General features: G+C 41.9%; 1 protein-coding gene across 3 annotated transcripts in view; it reads right to left on the minus strand.

Annotated features, from left to right (window-relative positions):
• The window catches only part of A1CF (APOBEC1 complementation factor), a 96,379-nt gene that overhangs the window by 16,051 nt on the left and 60,964 nt on the right, over nucleotides 1-19,364 (minus strand). For 2 of the 3 annotated variants that reach the window (XM_020974969.2, XM_020974968.2), the window contains exons 5-9: nucleotides 18,648-18,886; nucleotides 8,934-9,098; nucleotides 4,612-4,709; nucleotides 3,061-3,334; nucleotides 90-298 (exon numbers count right to left, since the gene is read on the minus strand). In XM_020974969.2, coding sequence (XP_020830628.1) covers nucleotides 90-298; nucleotides 3,061-3,334; nucleotides 4,612-4,709; nucleotides 8,934-9,098; nucleotides 18,648-18,886 — 985 coding nt within the window. The remainder of the gene's footprint in view (nucleotides 1-89; nucleotides 299-3,060; nucleotides 3,335-4,611; nucleotides 4,710-8,933; nucleotides 9,099-18,647; nucleotides 18,887-19,364) is intronic. The other variant, XM_020974971.2, reaches the window with a different exon arrangement.

The raw sequence follows: 19,364 nt of genomic DNA on the forward strand, positions 1-19,364 counted from the left end.
TGGTTGCCTATGAAGCTAGTTATTAATTTTGTTATTTAAGTGTTTGAAGAAAACAAGGCTTGGTGCTTCTTCTGGTTATTACTACCTACCTGAGGAGCGAGTTTAATCCCTTGAGGCTTTAAGGTAACTGGATTCATGGGAGTGAGCTCCATCCCAGGTAAAATATCGTAGAGTTTGTCTTCTCCCCTCTTGTCTCCTTTGACCTGATAGCCACGCCCCCGGCCCGGGTAGGCCAAATATCCACGACCGCCCAGTCCTCTAACTCCCGCAGCCCCTACAGGGACATTCATGTAAATTTCTAGGAATGTAAGAAGGTATTAAACTGAATCAAACCACCAGAAAATCACCCTGATTCTTACTGTAATGGAAAAGTTAGCCCCCGTCACATTGATTATGCCCCTGAAGATAGGCCATGAGGTGGGATTCTAATGGAATGAAACTCAATGCAAAGTATAGTTCACAAGAAAAAACAATGAGTGACTGCTGAGGGGTGGCAGTACCATGGAGATTTGCCGTTAGTGCTGATGGCAGGCTGGATCTCTGAGCTAGAAGTGACATTTTCAATTTTGGCTGCTAATTAACTTAGCTCTCAGAAAGATTTAGCAAGAAAGTAAGATGGTGGAATGTTTATTAAGGCATCCCTATGCAACATCACCACCCTGCTTATACTATTCCATCTGGCCTTTGAAGTCTCCTTTAGCAGCAAAGTCAAAGTCATTGCCGGCACATTAGGATACTGGGGTAGGAAGCAAACTGCCATTTTGTTTACATTCGCCATATTTGCTCTTTGTTCTGCCAATGTAAGGTTCAAACTTTTCATTGAGTTCATGCACAGATTGCTTTTGATTTTAGCTTTACTATTTTTTTTTGGGTGTGTGTGCCACATTTGCCATTGATGGCTAAAACGATAGGAAAAATAATTATATCAATTACTCTTCCTTCGATCAGCATCATTGGTTCCTAAATAGTCAGTCGTAAGACAGATTTTCCCCCCTTGCTTAAAGCACAGAACATTCCCACCTCCTTTCTCTTCCTCCATGCACACATTACAACTGGTTCATTTTAAAGGTGTGGAATTTTGATTCTTCATTGACATGATTCACCCCCAGAAAAGCGTAGAGGGCTACTTCTGGAGACAGAGGAGGTCTTCAAGTGAAGGCGGATGACCACATGAGGTGTATTGTGAAGGAGACTCGGGGGAGGGGAAGGGCTGAACAACATTTAGCTCTGGGGTCCCTTTCCACTCTGAGATTGGGGTTCTTTGCAATGTTTGATTTGAAGTACAGTTAAATATTCCTTAGTAGCCTTCCTCTCTGCTCAAATGATCCAGGACCTGGAAGTCTACATGTGTGGGTTTTTTTCCCCTGCTTTCATTAGATGTTTTATAACAAGAAATAGGAATTATGTGGCAGCCAGGCTGATTGTTTCTTTTTCTGATTGGAATCTAATTCCTCATTCTCTAACATCCCCCAGAAACAAGTTAATTTCCATATTCACATCCTCATGAGAAGATGCAATCCATATTTCTAAATGGAGGGAAGACAAGAGCATCCTGCTGTATTAGGTGTTATCAAATTAGTAACAATACGCTGTTCTTAAACAAAGATGGTACTCTTAACCTGTGCTTGATAGAATGTGTATTCTGAATTGTTTCTCCATTAGTGATGAGTGGATTATGCTGATTATGATTCATGTTCAAACTCAGTCTCTGGGTCATAGGATGCAGAACAGGGAAGGAAAGATCTTCTTGTTTGTATCCCTAGCACTCAGCACAGTGCCTGGCACATATTAGGCACTTAATAAATGTCTGTTGAATTGAAGTGGATTGAGTCTAGTCCCATCCCCTCATTTTTATTTTTATTTCATTTTATTTTTTTGGGTAGGCAATTGGGGTTGAGTGACTTGCCCAGGGTCACACAGCTTGTAAGTGCCAAGTGTTTGGTCTGAGGCCAGATTTGAACTCCGGTCCTTCTGACATCAGGGCCTGTGCTCTATCCATTGCGCCACCTCGCTGCCCCCCATCCCCTCATTTTTAGAGGGGGAAATTGGGGCCAAGAGAGAGAGGAAGTGGCTTATCCAGGGTCCCATGGGTAAAAAAGTAGCAGGGTTCTTTTGTGCTTTGTGGTACATGTTTATTCCTCCATCTTCCCCCTCAGCTACATACAGAGATGGTCTTGGTCATACCCTTGTTCTTGTCATCACTCTCAAGTGGAATACCCATAACATTCCACTTTTGTGGTCACGAACTCTGAAATTCCTTTATCTGATCACAATCTGTTGTCATTCCCCCTCCCCCTCTGCCTTACAACCCTAAACCCTGTTCTTGGTTCTCATTGTGAACTCCAATTCTTTCACCTCTGTTCTATCACAGGCCATCACTCCCACACCAGCTAAACTCTTCCCCTTTTCCCATCCTGACACTTTAGTGAACCAATGCAACTCTACACTGTCCTTTTCTCATTATCACCTCACCCCATTTCCCTATCATTTATCTCCCACTGCCAAGTCTCAACCTTAGATGATTCCTATCTACTTGGCAGACAGAGTGTCCCATACCAATGAGACCCTATCTTCATCTAGATGCTCATAAAAATGGTTTATTAACATGGTGGTGGGGGTTGAGGGGAAAGGAGTGCGCCATAATCTACATCATTGGATGGTGTATGTGCACCGATGAAATCACAGATGCTTGAGGCTTTGAATAACAACAACAATTGCCACTACTACTCTTAGGATTAGGATCTAAACCGGGATTTGGGCTTTACACTGTGTTGTACCCAAATGACTCAGCTCAGAACAAGTCATTTATCCATATTTAGTTGACTTTACATTTTCTCTCTTTCTAAATCTCTAGTGAAAATGTGAAAACATATACCAGTTGTAATGTGATTAAAAAAGATTCCTTGCTTAATACAGTGGGTATAATATGTGATTTTCAATGAACAATTTCCATTCTCTATAACTATAATATCCCCCATAGAATCCATCTAAAGCTATTGCAAAACAAATTATTTGAGATCTTTCAATGAATCTTTGAAATTTCTACACGGCAGATGTTACCTCTGATAGAAGGGGGCCGGATGATGGCTCTGTTGCTGAGGTGTCCCTTGGTCACTGGAAAGTGGAGGTTTGGAATGGCTGCATAGGCCTGTGGGGCATAGAAGACAGGTGCTCCCAGGTAGGCTGTGGCTGGGTCATAAACTTGTCCCAGTGAGTAAGTGTATTCCCCTTGCAGGGTGGTGCCCCGGCCACCTGTGCCTCGAGTATATCTCACGTAACTGTCTTTATCCACTGGCTTGGCTAATGTCACTTCAATAGGAGAACCATCCAATACCTTTTGTAATAAGAAAAGGAAAGGCAACATGAGGAACAGCAAAGTCAACCCCATCCAGATAATGTCTGCCATACCTCTTGTTTGCTCTCACTTTCCAGGTTTAATTGGGCAAACACACTCTATGTCCCATGGCCTTACATAATAACTAAATCATGAGTATGGCACTGTGAGGGACTGGCAAAGAATATGCATAGCTTCCGTAAAGGGACCAACCTTTGGGGAGATGGGTTTTGTAAGAAAAAAACCCTCCCTGATCTTCCTTGTGTCTTATCTCCTGATCTGGGTTCTACTTGTAGCAGATTCAGTGTGCCTAAAATCAGTTCCCTGAACCTATCCAATTCTACATCCATATTTCTGATCCTATCATCTCAACCCTTTGAGCACAAGGTTGAGATCTGAAGAAATCCTGTACCAACCTGTTCTACTGATTTCCCATCCTGGTTTGGACCCTACACATCTCCCCTCAAGGATCTCCTACATCTCTTACCCTGATGCTTGTGAGAATCATAGGCAACAAAGGTGTTCCCCTGGGTAGGATATAGACCCCTATTCCAAGGAAGCCTTACTTCTCCCCCCCCCACCTTACTACATTCCCCCATTTTCGTGGACATTACTCTTACAGGACATGGGCCAGTCTGACAGTGGTATGTACATCAGCCCTGAAGGCAGTGCAAAATTATCTTAAATTTGGGCTCTCCCTAACCCAGGTTTGGATGGAGAATCAGAAGTTCCTGTCCTAGGTATGGAATCAGTTGGGTTTTTCTTCTCCCAGGTCCACTGCCAATGCAAGACAGGTATAACTCCATGATCAAGTGATTGTTGACATGTGACCAACATGTAATGAAATTGTTCCCAGAAGCAGCATGTGGAAATCACCTTCACTACTTCTTGTTTGTACTTTGAATTTAGGGATGACAGGGAGGAGAAGGGAAGAAAGCCAAAAGATAGGCAGTGGAGTACAGTGGAAAATGTGCTAGTTTGGAAATCGGAGTCTCTGGGTTGAAGTCCTAGCTCTGTTGCTTACTACCTGGGTGATGTTGGGCAAGGATTTTAATCCCTGAGAGACTCAGCTTTTGCATCCATCAAAAGAAGTGCTTGGGTTAGATAGGTTTGAAAGTTTCTTCCAACTCTAATTCTACCCATGAAACACCGACATTATGGGGCTAACTAAACGTCTACTTCAAACTCCTACGTTGGACTTTGGTCATTACATGGTGCAGGTGTCTCGTTTTCCCCTATGTATGAAAGCCACAAATTGGCTCACATTCCTGCAGTACCTTCCCATTTAAAGCCTTCATGGCGTTCACTGCATCTTCACGATTATTGAAGTGCACAAAGGCATAGTCTCGGATTTTCTTCACTCGCTCCACGGAACCTACAAGGAATGAGGGAAAAGAAGGCTCTTATCAGAGGCTGCACCAGATTGATTGCATATGGCGGCTTCTCAGGCAACTTGAACAGCAAAAGAATATCGAGGCCATATAGTCCAACACCCTCATTTCATGTCATTTAAAAATGTTTGTTTAAAAATTCTTATATTGGGGGCAGCTAGGTGGCACAGTGGATAGAGCACCAGCCCTGGATTCAGGAGGACATGAGTTCAAACCTGATCTCAGACACATAACACTTACTAGCTGTGTGACCCTGGGCAAGTCACTTAACCCCATTGCCTAGGCCAAAAAAATTTTTAAAAAAATTCTTATATTAACAGAGCAAATGACATTTTCATATACATTATAGTCCAGTAGGAGAGGATTGTATATGAATCTGCAAATCTCTGCTATATAGACCTTGTGCTTCTTTTTATGTGTACAATTAATACAACATGGCCTTATTTCCTGTTTTCTTCCCTTTTTGGGAAGGAGCAAAGGGAGCATATCCCTACCCTGCTCTTCTCTGTCCTCCCTCCCAAACTGAAAAAAAAAATCTTCTAAAATATTGATAGTATACACATAAAATGTATACATATATACTAATGATAGTATATGTAGTATTGATATATATGCTATATATACTATTAGTATATAGTACATGTTGCAAACAACGTCAGATGTGGTTGCAATATTAGTTGTTTTTGCTTGTTTTTTGTTGCATGAGAAGATTCAATTCTGAATGAACGGATGATAGCATCACAGAATTACAGCTCGAAGGGACAGTAGAGGCCCCAAGTCCAACCCCTTTATTTTACAGATTAGGCAACTGAGGCACAAAGAGGTTAAGTGACTTGCCCAGGGTAGTGGAATAGTAGAGAGAAGAAACAATATCTGGGAATGGCTGTGTTATGGATACAAGAGAATCAGTGAAAATCATCCACCCCCATTCTGAATCAAGACTCCACAAAAACTGTCAATTGTTGTTACAGAACTACTCGTGGGCATTTTGGAGACCCCTAACAGCTGGAAAAGTGAGGAATAATAAACCAACTGACATTTTTATAGCACTTCAGAGTGGGCAAACTGTTTTACTGTGGTGCAATAGGTAGAGCACTGGGTCTGGAGCCAGGAAGACCTGAGTTCAAATCTGACCTCAGACACCTACTAGCTGTATGACCCTGGCTAAGTGACTTTACCATGTTTGCCTTAGTTTCCTCATCTGTAAAATGATCTGGAAAAGGAAATGGCAAATAACTCCAGTATCTCTGCCAAGAAAACTCCCCAAAAAGGGGTCATGAAGAGTCGGACGTGACTGAAAATGACTAAACAACCACAAAAAGTGTTTTATATGAACTATCTTATTCACAACATGTGTGTGAGGCCAGTGTCGCTATAAACACCATTATCCTCACTTCTAGGCAAGAAAACAGAGATTCAGAAAATCTAGTAGACTTTCTCAGGGTCACGGAACAAGTAAGAATCTGAGGTTGGACTTGAAGCCAGGCCTTTCTTGGCTCTGAGTCCAGTCCTCTGTCCACAGGACCATGATGTCCGTTAAGGTGGATGGCCAAAGGCTTTGCAGCATCTGGAGGAAGTCGGCAGCCCTTTGACTCCCAACAGAAGGCAGCCATTCCTGGTTATGGGATGAAAAGAATTGACTAGGGACACATGGAGGTCTCAGATGAACATGCTCAGGTGGGAGCTGTTAATGATTTAGAAGAGGAGAAAAGAATTCAGCATGATCTTAAAAAATTAGAGAAATAATTCATCTAGATCATAATGATGCCCTGAAGATGGATTTACACCAAATAGCAAGCTATGGGACACAAAGCCAAGCACCTACATACAGGGTGAGAAAAGACCCATGAGGCCTGAATATAGTAGAGGAAGACCTGGGGCTTCTAGTGGAATACACATTAAATGTGTGATTAGCAGAATAGTTTTCTGTAAGTTAAGACTTGGGGATGAATGAATATTATATCAAACTAATCTTTAATTTATAGGATAGATGTAGAGGTGGACTGTTAAAGGAGCTGCCTTTGTGCTTGGAAAAAAAGAATGTTATGGAATTAAAAGAGGATAAGCTATGAGAGGCAGCTAGGTGGCACAGTGGATAGAGCACGGGGCTTGGAATCAGGAAGAGTCATCTTCGTTAGTTCAAATCTGACCCCTGACAATTACTAGCTGTGAGATCCTGGGCAAGTCACTTCACCCTGTTTGCCTCAGTTTCCTTATCTGTAAAGTGAGCTGGAGAAGAAAATGGCAAATCACTCCAGTACCTTTGCCAAGAAAACTCTAAATGGGGTCATGAAGAGGTCGGTCGTGACTGGAGGGACTAAATGAGAGCAATAACAAGATATGACAATAATTTAATTAATGGAATATCAAATCAGCCCCAACAAGAAAGTAACTAACTTGGGGTCTTTTTTTGTTGTGGCTGAATATGGCTTTTAAATTCAAGTTTTTATTAAGAGGTATATAGTAATTAAGTTCAATGTTTCTCAAGTGTCTCAGTCCTAGCACCCAGGACTAGGAAAATGATAGTCTTATGTACTCTCCTGTGGTCAGACCACATCAGGAGTACTGTACTGAGAGCTGGGCACCACAATTTAAGAAATGGAGAGCCTGAAAAGGAGCTAAGAAAGGGCCTTGAGCACCCGCCCTGTAGGGAGCGCTTGGAGGAGTTGGGGGGGGTTATCTTGGAGAAGAAAGAACAAGATGGTGCCCTTCAAACATCATAAGGGCCACCATGCCCAGGAGGGATTAGTCTTGTCCATCTTGGTTTAGGAGCAATGGGTGAAAGTTGGAAAGAGGTGAATTGGGGCCACATGTACAGCTAACCTTCCCAGGAACAAGAGCTGTCCAAGAGCAGAATGGGCTGTCTAGGAAGGGGGGAGGGGCTTCCCCTCACTAGAGCTGTTTAAGCAAAGGCTAGATCATTATGAGCCAGGGGTGTTGCAGTAGATGGTATTCTTTAAGCAAGAGTAGGCTTAGATGACTCTGAGGTCCTTTACAAGGGAAATTCTGTGATTCTGTGACCTTGTTTAGACATCCGTCAGATAGCTGATGATACAATGCCCAGTCATTCTCCATCTGCACAAAGATAGCAAATGTTCTTCAGTTTTAGCCAGAGGAGTATTAGTGATGTTTTCATACAGGTAGTACAGTCCTTTCAGCTCTGTGTACATGACAGCTCAGGGTAAGGAATTTATTTCTGTGAAAAGCAGGGGAACAATATTTTTATGGAGTCTTTGGTGAGGCAATAGATTTCACAGGTTGCCTTTGCAAATGTGAACAGAAGTTATAGTGTTTCTGATCCAGTCTTAACCCAGATTGCTTACAGTGCTTTAAGAGTTTTGCAGAGAAAATAACATTTGGATTAACTCAGAATATCGATAGAGAAGCTCAACACTGGCTGGGACTTCCTTTCCTATTAGCGTCCCAAAATAAATCCTTTGCAAGATCCCTGACAAGTGGTCTTCCTGTCCTTGCTTAAAGACCACCAGCAAAGGGAAGCCTCTACCTTTTGAGGCAACTAGTTCCACTTGGGAATAGTTTAAATATTGGGAAGTTCTTCTGACAGCAAGCCCAAGTTTGCTTCTTTGTCACTGCTACCCATGGCTCTTCTTTCTTTGCTCTGGGGCCACAGAGAACAACACTAACTCCCCTTTCACAACACAGCCTTTCAAATACCTAAATATCACTCCCATAGTTCCCTGGATCCTTTCTTGTCTATGCTAAGTGTCCTCAGTTCCTTCAATCAATCCTCATATGGCATGCTCTCAAGCAGCTTCATTATCCTGGTTGCCAATGCCCTTCTTGAACTGTGATGCCCTGACTTGAACATAATACTCCAGCCTGGCCCACCCAAGAGGGAGTTTGTGGGGGATTATCACCTAGGTAGTCCTGCACACTGGGACTTCTTACTGAAGCCAATAATTAGATATGAGATATGGCTACCATATATCACTATTGACTCATTGTGATTATAGTCCACTACCCTCTAGATCTTTCTCTGATGAATTACCTTCTTGCTCTAATTTCAAGGTTGAGTTTCATTGTGAGTTTCACACATTAATTTGTTCACTAAATATTCAACTATAGGACCATCTGAATGAAGGCTGTCCTGATCAAAGATGTGAAGACTTGTATCAAGGACAAATGCATGGACCTCCCTCTCCCTGCCTTCCGAAAAAGGAAGAGTCACCTCCCATGGAAGTCCCTACCTGGTCTAATATTGTTGAATTCCTTTTCGATGGTCTCTTCAGATGTAGACAGCATGAGGTTTCGCACATAAAGGATTTTCACAGAAGACATTGTATCTTCATCAACTTCTACTTCTGGTTCTGCCCAGTCTACTGCAATGGGATGCCCCCACAACTGAATTCTCCCTGTCGAGAAGGATCAGAAGAATGATTAATAAAAGTAGTAATTAAAGTAGCAGGCTGCCTTGGTTCTTTGAATCACTTCTTACATACCATTAATTATGGGTTTGGAGATTTAGGTCTCAAGGGAAACTTAGTAATCATGCAGTCCAACTCCCTTATTTTACAGAGGTAGAAACTGAGGCCCCAAAATGTAAAATGACTTGTCTAAGGTCATAGACAGTAAATGTAGAGCCAAGATTTGAACCCAGCTCCTCTGACTTAAGATCCAGAGTACTGGATTTCCACCCAGGCTCTGCCCCTTTGATAATGTATTAGCTTAGGAAGGTCACTTTATTTCTTTGTTTCAGTTTTACCCTTCAAAAAATGAAGAGGTTGGATTAGGTGACCTCTAAGTTTCTTTCCAGCTTTAAATCCATGAATCTGGAGACCAGAGAGGAGAAAACATTTAGAGTAGAAGGTGGACCTCGTGATATATCCTGGATCAGACCTAAAAGAAGTCTGGTAGAGAAACTGGGAGGATACATGTGTCTGTAGAAGTGAAGTAGAAATGGAGTTTGAAGGTATGAAGGAGCCTCCAGGATATTTTTAGTTCCTAAAATTTATCTATTGAGTTAAACACAGTGAATTGACATTTTATTAAATACCAACCATGTGCTAGGCACTGTGCTAAGTACATGGGATACAAAGACAGGCAAAAGACATTTTCTGCTCTCAAGGAGCTTACATGAGGGAGACAATGTGCAGAGAGCTATGTACAAATAAGGTATAGGGATAAATTGAAGATAATCAACAGAGACAGGGCACTAGAATTGACCATTCAGAAGAGCCCTTCTGTAGAGTGTGGGATTTTGTCAGGCACTTGAAGGAAGCTAGAGAAGCCAGGAGGTAGAAATGAGAAAGGAGAGAATTTCGAGCACAAGGAATAGCCCATGAAAATGGCCAAAGTTTGGAGATGGAGTGTTTTATTTGAGGAATAGCAAGGAAGCCAGCATCACTGGATCATGAAATATGTCAGTGGTAGGTGGGATATAAGACTGGAAAAGTGGGGAGGTGGATTTTGAATGCCAAACAGATAACTCTTTTAATTGATACTTGAGATAATATATAGCCATTGAAGTTTATTGAGTGATGTGCATGTTGTATTGAATGTGGTGTGTGTGTGTGTGTGTGTGTGTGTGTGTGTGTGTGTGTGTGTGTGTGTGATGGTCAGACCTACACCTTAGGAACGTGACTTTGGCAACTGAATTGAGCATGGACTGGAGTGAAGTGGATTTGTTCAGGGAGACCAAGGAGGAGGCTATTGTAATAGTCAAGGTCTGTGGTGATGAGAATCTGCACTAAGGAGGTGACAGAATCAAATAAAAGGACATATGTAAGAGATGTTATGAAGGTAATATAGAAAAGCTTTGGCAATATGTTGGATCTCCGGGGTAGGAGTGAAAGCTTGAGAATGACATCTAGGCTGTGAGCATAGATGACCAGGAGGATGGTGGTACATTCAATAGTACTGGAGAATTTTGGAAGGGGAGAGGGTTTGGGGGGCAGGGAAAGCTGAGTTCAGTTTTGGACATGTTGGATTTGAGATGTCTGCTGGATATCCAGTTCTAGATATCTAAGAGGCAGTTGGAGATGTGAAGCTACAGGTAAGCAAAGAAGTTAGGGCTGGATAATTAGATCTGAGAAGCATCAGCTTAGAGATGAGAATTGAATTCATGGGAGTTGATGAAACCACTCTGGGAAATGCAGTAGAATGGTCTCCACTAACATTATCTCCTGAAGTCTCGTCATAGCTTAGAGGTGACTCTGAGTTCTGGCAAGCTTTCCTAATAGAGTACAAAGTCTGATACATCCAACCATGCTGAAAAGATGAATATGGCTCCAGTAATATATTATACCCCATCAGATCCAATTTGCTAAGTTAGGAGATGCTTATCACTAAATAGGCCACAGGGTGTTCAGCAGAAGACATTGTCTAAGGTTGTCTATCAAATCCTAGTTCATGATCTGTGTCCATGGTAGGATGACCCCCACTGATGAAAGAAAGGATCCTTGGAACATTGGAGTATGTGCCAGAAGGGATATGTCTGTGGGGGAAAATTCCAAAACTGTTTAGTGTTCTTGGCTAAACATGGTCTCACATCTCATTCAGTGGCTGGAAATAGGGCACACTTCTATTGAAGAGAAGGGAGGTAGGCTATTTAAAGGGAAAAAAAAAGATTAAGGAAGCATGAGTTTCTTCTTCCCAGGCAGTGTGGGGGGAATGGATTGAGTGTTGGAATTAAGATGATTTGGGTTTTAATCCTAATTCTGGCAATGGCCAGCTGTGTGGCCCTGGGCAAGACTCAACCTTCTCTCCAACTCTTGCTTCCTCACCTGTAAAATGGAGATGACAATAGCAGTATAGTACAACATGGTGCAGAAAAGGACATCATGGTACTGGGAGCTGGTGTCAAAGTGAGGAAGACCTGGGTTGAAGTTCTGCCTTTGGCACATACTAGCTGTGTGAATCTGGCTAACCTACCTCGCCTCTCCCTACCTCCCAGCCATCTTCTTGCCAGCAACCTCACTAGCTGTTCATGTATCCTCACAATCTCCATGACTTCTCCAATTCTGGAACCATAATCAAATCAACTTTGCCATTGCTCTAAGAAAGGGTCTATCAGTATATACTTGAGCACCTCCTTTTATGATCCCTCTAACTTTCTAAACCAGAGCATCCCTCCCTGAGCACCACACCTTTATGTATGTTGTCCTCTCCTCAAAGACAAGTATTGTCTTCACCTTTTAGTTTGCATCCTTAGTGCTTAGTAAAGTGTTTGGAACTTAACCTGCATTTGCTGAATGCTTTTTATTCATTCACTCACCCATTCATCAATTCCTTCATTTATTCAATGTTCTAGGAAACTTACTTACATAATAAGTTGTGGTACTGCCACTTATCTGAATTGGTAGAGGAGGTTTCCTGACCGGAAGTCCCCCACACCAATGAAACAATAAATCTTCTAAATATAGTTCCTACCACAGTGTTGTGAGGTTTAAGTTAGGCAACTACATGAACCATTTTGCCAATGTAAGAAGGGTATGTACATTTCAGCTATTGTGATCGTAAAGCAGGATGTATTTCACAAGCAACAAATAACATGTGAAAATAAAAATAACAGATCTAGATGTTGCAAGTTTTGGGGTTGCTTAACTAAAACACATGGGAAACTATGATCTCCATTCAAAAACTGTTTTTTGTTTGTTTTGGAAAATGGTAAAAGCTTCCAGGACATGGAAGGAAGGAAGAATGGACAGATGCTGTCTATGGAGAATCCTCTATTTGCCGTGTGCAATTTATTTAACACATCTGGAGGCTGGTTACTTATTTCTCACTGCCTAGACCTAGCCCTTGAGTTGGAATTCTGTGTCTTCATGCAGCACATTGAGGACTGGACCATTACAGTTAAAAATGTTGAGGTTCCACTATTGCTGAAGGAGAAACCGTTAGAGAAATCTCGACAGAGCTTTACCATTTTTGTCTGTTTATTGTCTTTCTCCTAATATAAACTTTAAATACTCTCAGACGATTTGTCTTAATTAGGCCTCTTTAAAAAAAAAAGATACCAATAATACCAACCTGCCCATAAACATGTTCTCCTCTGTGATTTCTGTTTCCATTTTTAATCTTTTTCCTCGCTGGGCATTGATTCTGATCTTTAAGCTGACAAGCCAGTTGTCTGACTGTACAAAGACATGTTTTGAAAAATGCTGCGTCAGTTGCTAGTCATTTCCTGTCTGTTAAATTATCATCAATTCCATTTTTGTGAGGTTATTTGATGCTTACACATCCTGTGCCATCTGATGTTTTTTCCATTAAAGATTTCATAATACATAGGTCTGATTTATTCACACAATCTACAAGTTTTGGGGCCTTTTTAGTTTCTTAATCCTGAGCCATATGTTCCAACATATTTTCTTTTGGGGCATCCTCTTTATGTCCAGGTTGCATTGAATTCACAGAATATTAAAATATATATTGAACTAATTTGCAGGCAATTAATGAGTTCTTAATAGAATATCTCTACATTTTCTTTTTTTTTTTTTTGGTGAGGCAATTGGGGTTAAGTGACTTGCCCAGGATCACACAGCTAGTGAGTGTTATGTGTCTGAAGCCAGGTTTGAACTCAGATTCTCCTGACTCCAAGGCCAGTGCTCTATCTACTACACCACCTAGCTGCCCCTACATTTTCATTTCTGACACAGATACTAGAACTATCTTCATGGTGATCTTTTTGTAAAGGTACTATAATTTGAGATGACCAGAGGGACCACTAAAAGATATTTGTTATTTTTCTTGTTGCTGGGCAGTTGCGTCTCACTCTTCATGACCTCATTTGGGGTTTTCTTGGCAAAGATATTAGAGTGGTTTGTCATTTCCTTCTCCAGCTCATTTTGCAGATGAGGAAACTGAGGCAAACAAGGTTAAGTGACTTGCCCGGGGTAACATAGCTAAGTGTTTGAGGTTGAATTTGAACTCAGGTCTTCCTGAATCCAGGCCCAGTTCTCTATTTACTGTGCCACCTAGCTGCCCCATTACTTTCCTTAGTTGTAGGATAAAAATCAACTTTGCTATATTGCTTCTCTAAGGAGAACCATTATTTTTGCCTTCTGTTTCATTTATAGCAAGGATGTCAATATAGATATGATCCAGTTTTTCCTTTTATTATGTCAGTACCTATACGAAATATACCGGTATGATTTTACTTTGGCCAAATAACTCTTCTGATGAACTGCCTTTTCCTGGGCACCTCTGCTTAAGGATTACATTTATACTCATTCTGTTGGGGTCAGAATCGTTACAAGTCTAAGTTCTGGGCTAGCAGAAGTTAGCTTTAAGGTATCCATGGCTTGCTAAGAGAAGAGGGAAAACCAAACATATTCCCAGTCATCCAAAAGGAAGCTGAAGCTTTTTTCTACTACTCCTACCACCTTCCAAGTGAGAAAACAGCCTTGACCTAAGAAAAATGTATCCCATGCCAAGTTTGTACTTTGTAGCCACAGAGTTCCATTTCTAGCTGTATCAGCACCCTGGCCAGGGACAGTGACAAATCTGAGAGTAGTGAGCTGAGTCAACATCCTGGCATTCTGAACGGCTCTCAGTTTTGCCATAGGGACTTTATGGAAAGGGGAGGAGGGTGAAGTATAGTGGAGGATTTAAAGGAGTTTTACAAAGATGTTTGTCTTCAGGTATTAAAGTGGGGAAAAGAGATTTTACTGGCTGTGCTGGGCTCCAGACAGCAGAGCTAGATGCAATGGGTAGGAATCAGAGTTTAGGCTTGAGGTCAGAGGAAGAAAAGAGTTGACATTGAGAAGTGTCTAAATGTGGAATGGGATGCCTCAGGAAGTAGCTGGAGATGTTCTGACAAAGCTCATGAGTGTGTTCTAGAGAGAATTCTTCAGCTATGAGTTGGACTAGATGGACCCCGGGGTTCTAACACATGCTGGACTTAACTGCTGATGCCAGGCAGTAGCCACTATTATGAAACCCTGAGGACAAAATCGTTGAGGTTGCAGACAAAGTGTTCCAGACCCAGGTCAGCCTCCACGGTGGGGAAGGATTGTGGCTGCACTTTGCAGGTTCCCAGGAGGTTTCCTTATTGTGGGAATATGTCTAGAGACCTTGGTGGGACGCTCATTCAAACTTAAGAGTGTTGTGCTAATTCGCATCCGTCTCGTGTGGCATGTGGAAGGTAGCCAGGGTGGCAGGGCCCCTGTCCGCTTTGCCTCGTTTGGATTCCTATGTATGTGCAGCTATGTTGGGTTCCTCTCCATTGGCTACTCATCAGGCTTCTCATATCATGTGTCTGTGATTTCAAAGACTTTCGGAGGCAGTCTAGGTCACACATGTCTGAGCCTGCTTGGCCGTTTCAAGGGTGGTGTGGGAACTCAGACACAACGCTCTGATCCTGTGCTGGGGGTAAGGATTGTATGAGCTTGTTCTTTCTTCTTCACAGGACAGAATTTCTAGTGTTAGGAGTATACCCTAGTTGAAGGAATCAGCGGAAATGAAGCTCTGATAGTATAATAACAACTGGCATTTTATAGAGTTTTTAATGTTTATAAAGTGCTACAATTTCATCATTTCTTGCAACAATTTTAGGCAGATGCTGATGATATCCAATGAAACTGAGCCTCAGAGCGGTTGTGACTTGCTCAGGGTCACCCAGAATTCAAATTCAGGCCCTGCTGATGCCAGGTCTAGTGCTCTATGCACTCTATGTACTGGAAGCCCCAGCTGCGGTTAGTTACTTCTGATTAACCTAGTCTGTTCTCTATGAAATCTGGCAGGAATAATTTATTTTGTCTTTCTTTGTGGACTGATTTAAGTGACCAGTGATAGAGTGGACTTTGACCTCTTGTAACTTGCTCTGACTGAGACTGCAGCTTACCTGAATCCTTAAAACACAGTAAATACTTCTGGGCTGGACTTGGAGACAGGAAGCCCTGGGTTCAAATGCCATTCTCTGACATTTACTGGCTATGTGATGGAGGAGACCCTTAAACTCTCTGAGTCCAAGCATCTTCCTATGAGAACAGATGCCTGTTGGGTAATGTTGTTGTTGGGTAATGCCTGTTAGGCTCCACTTCGAAGGGTCATTGTGAGGCTCAAATACAAACAAGTTTTGTAAACCTGAAAGTACAGCTCTTGCCATTGTCATTGTTATCCATCTTGCTCTTCACTTCTTTTTTGAGGTGAAGCTCTTCAGGACTCCTTCTTTAACACGAAAGCCACATCCTCTCTCTGTTTTGGACAGGTGGTAACAGGGGGAGTGTGGGCAGAACCCCGATGGGCTTAAACAATTTTTCCCCCAAAATGTTGTGTTTTATATCAATCATTCTTGACATTTTGCATGGAACTTGAATTCAGGCTCTGACTCTTTTCTTTCATCATATGTGTGACTTGACCAGGTAATTTCAGTTCTAGTTACTTCAACAGTAATAAGAGGAGAGTGACCTAGATGACCTGAAAGGTCCGTTCCTACTCTGCATTGACATTCCCAAGGGTGGCATGCTTTAAATGGAGATACTTTCCATGAAGATATCAAATCCTCCAGTATTTTCACTATATTTGGATTAATTTTATATCCTTTTAGTACATGAACAAATTAGGAGTGTGGAACTGATTCAAAGGCTGTGATAATCAATAAGAGCAGGGTCAAAGTTGTGGCACTTTAAGGCAATTACTGCAAAGATTATAAAATTGGCAAGAAGTATCCCCTCCCATTCATGGATCTCTTTGGTGTGCTATTTTTTTTCTTCTTTCCTGTTTTGCAGAAGATGTGGCGTTTCAGCCATCTCCTGTGATGTAATGGCACTGTCATTCATGAGATTAATGGGGTCTGGCTTCCCATTTCTCCTTTGAGTCAACCTGCCTTTTTGTTGTTTTGGGTATTTTTGTGATCTTGTAGGTAGCCAACAATTTCCCATATCCTCCATCTCCAGAGGTGCTCTCTCCTTTGTTGCTCTAATAAAGTTTATGATTAGTCTTAAATTGTTTATTTCTTTTCCTGTGTTTTTCTCCATGTGTTATCTCAATCTTTAGACTTCAGCTCTTAGTTGCTGATAAAAAGAATCTGGAGCTTCTGATATGCTTTTGTTTTCTAAATCCTTCCTTCCTTCCTTCCTTCCTTCCTTCCTTCCTTCCTTCCTTCCTTCCTTCCTTCCTTCCTTCCTTCCTTCCTTCCTTCCTTCCTTCCTTCCTTCCTTCCCTCCTCCCTCCTCCCTCCCTCCCTCCCTCCTCCCTCCTCCCTCCTCCCTTCCTTCCTTCCTTCCTTCCTTCCTTCCTTCCTTCCTTCCTTCCTTCCTCTCTTTCTTCCTTCCTTCCTTCCTCTCTCTTTTCTCTTTCTTTCCTTTAGTTGGGCCACATGAGATTCAAGGGCTTTTTGTTTGTTTTTATTGTGAATACTGGTTAGGTATTGATGGAATCTTGCAAAACCTTTTCACATGTCTTTAGTAGCTCTCTCCAGAGTTAATTCTACCATGGTGGCATCCTTAGGAATAATGGGATAATGGTCAATAAGAGCCCGGTCATCAAGACTGAGCAAGTTATTTAACTTCTATCTACTTCAGTTTCCTTATCTGTAAAATGAGTGTAATAATAGCACCCAACTCCCATGGTGGTTGTGAAGATCAAATGAGATAATGCTTGTACAGCATCTTGTAAACCTTCAAAGGCTACATAAATGCCATCTAGTAAGAACTCATGCATATACTTTTGTGTGTAGCTTCCAAACTGTTTTCACACTTTTGTCAAATACTGTGGGAGGCTGTGTTTGCTCATGAAGGTTATTGCAGATTACAGCTATTTCCAATGATTCTGTTTTGATATGATTGTTCTTTCTACCAGATTGGATGGATGCCAACAAACTCCAAAATGGCTTTTTTGAGATTTTAGTCTAAGCATGTCCGTCTTCAAAGTAATTTCATACAGCAAGGCTCTTTTTTGTCATCTGTTTTCCTGTTAGGTAGAATTTGGGGACTTTATGTTGTGTGTTTCAATGCCTTCAGATTCCATGGCTTTCCCCTCTTTCAATTTAAGTACGTTCACAATTTGTGCTCTTATTTCACCTACCTTAGGCCTAGGGATGAAACAATACCTTGTGATTGATCTTGGTACTCTGCAGCTCTTTGTTGTGTAACTTAGAGTTGAGGGTCCCATTGACAAAAAGCAGTTTGAAGCCCTTGTCACTGACTTGTAAGATCTGTGAAGTTTTGAGCCTATCACCATCACCATCACCACCACTATTACTACCACCACCACCATCATCATCCCAAACTCAGATGAGCAGTAGTATAATGACCTGAAACAGTTAATGTCCTGCTTATTGGTGGTAGCAGTTTAGAAAGGACGCATTTCCAAGACAAGCATTGAGAAACTTAATGTCTTCATTGGACAACATTTAGTCATATGTATGTATGTGTGTATATGCGCACATAGTATGTATATGTGTATATGTGCATATATGTATATGCAAATATATACATGCATATATATGTATATGTGTGTGTGTATGCATATATACACATATACATATGTGTGTATATTTGCTAATTGTTATCAGGTCAACTTAATGTGCTTATGTTTCCAAGTATAACTCATGATATAAAAGAAGCATGAGGCATCCATTTTGGGATCCTGGGCCCTGAAGCTAGAAATGACTTCAGAGATCACTGAGACCGAGTCTATCCTTTTCTAGAGGAAGAGTGTGAGGCCCAGAGAGGGGGAGGGGAAGGTCTTGCCCAGTGTAACACAAATAGCAAGTTGCACACCTGGGATCTTAAGCCAAGATCCTCTGACTGCATTATTTTTTCCCATACATCCCATTTACGTGACTTGTGTGAAACATTCTAAAATTTAAGGCACAAGAAGACCAAAAGAAAACAATATTTGGTTTTGGGCGACAAAGGAAGAAAACCTGTTTTCTCTCATTCCCAGTGACAGCTGTAGAGAAGGGGGCGGTGGGTTCTTTCCTTTGGGGAGGAGCTGGGGGGGAGGAGAGAGCTGCAAACCTGGGAGTAGTTTCCTCCTGCCCATGGCTGCAGCTCGGTGACTTTCATACTCGACAAAAGCGAAGCCCCGGTTCTTGGTTTTGTCTGCAGCGCTGGGGTAGACGATGACATCAACCACGCCTTCTGTGACCTTTCTCATCTCCGCCAAGATCTCATCCCTCTTTTTGGTCTTGGGGATTCCCCCAATGAATAATCGACAGTTGTCCACACTGGCACAAACCCCAAGGAGGCGGCCATTCCTGCAAGAAAGCAGTTGTTTTGCTTGGTGAGAAGCCCCAATCCTGCCAAGTTTTAAATGCCTTTGGTTTTCTAGATCCTTTGCCGGATATCTACTCATCTCTATCCTGGTGGAGCAGAAGGGTCCTTAGAGACAATGACACTGAAACCCCCTCACATATTGGGCGAGGTCCAGTGATTTACCCAGAGTGGTGAACACAGGCCTAGACTCTATAACTGCTGTCCCTCACATAGAGAGCTCATTTCACAACTCTGTTACCACATGAAAGGCAGGCAAACACAGGCAATTCTGCTTAAAAAGCTAACTGTTAAGTACTAAACCTGAGATTTCATTGAAATAAGTAACTCCCAGGTGAGGTAACACCCTCTACCAGTGCAGGTCAGTATCTCCTCGAAATGTGTGGTCTTAGAGAGTTGCTTAGAACACTGAGATGATTCATAACTTGCTAGGATCACTCAATCAGTCTGTGTCAGGGCAGG

The sequence above is a fragment of the Phascolarctos cinereus genome, unplaced genomic scaffold, assembly GCF_003287225.1.
Source record: "Phascolarctos cinereus isolate Bilbo 61053 unplaced genomic scaffold, phaCin_HiC Scaffold_3;HRSCAF=262, whole genome shotgun sequence".
Taxonomy (NCBI): domain Eukaryota; kingdom Metazoa; phylum Chordata; class Mammalia; order Diprotodontia; family Phascolarctidae; genus Phascolarctos; species Phascolarctos cinereus.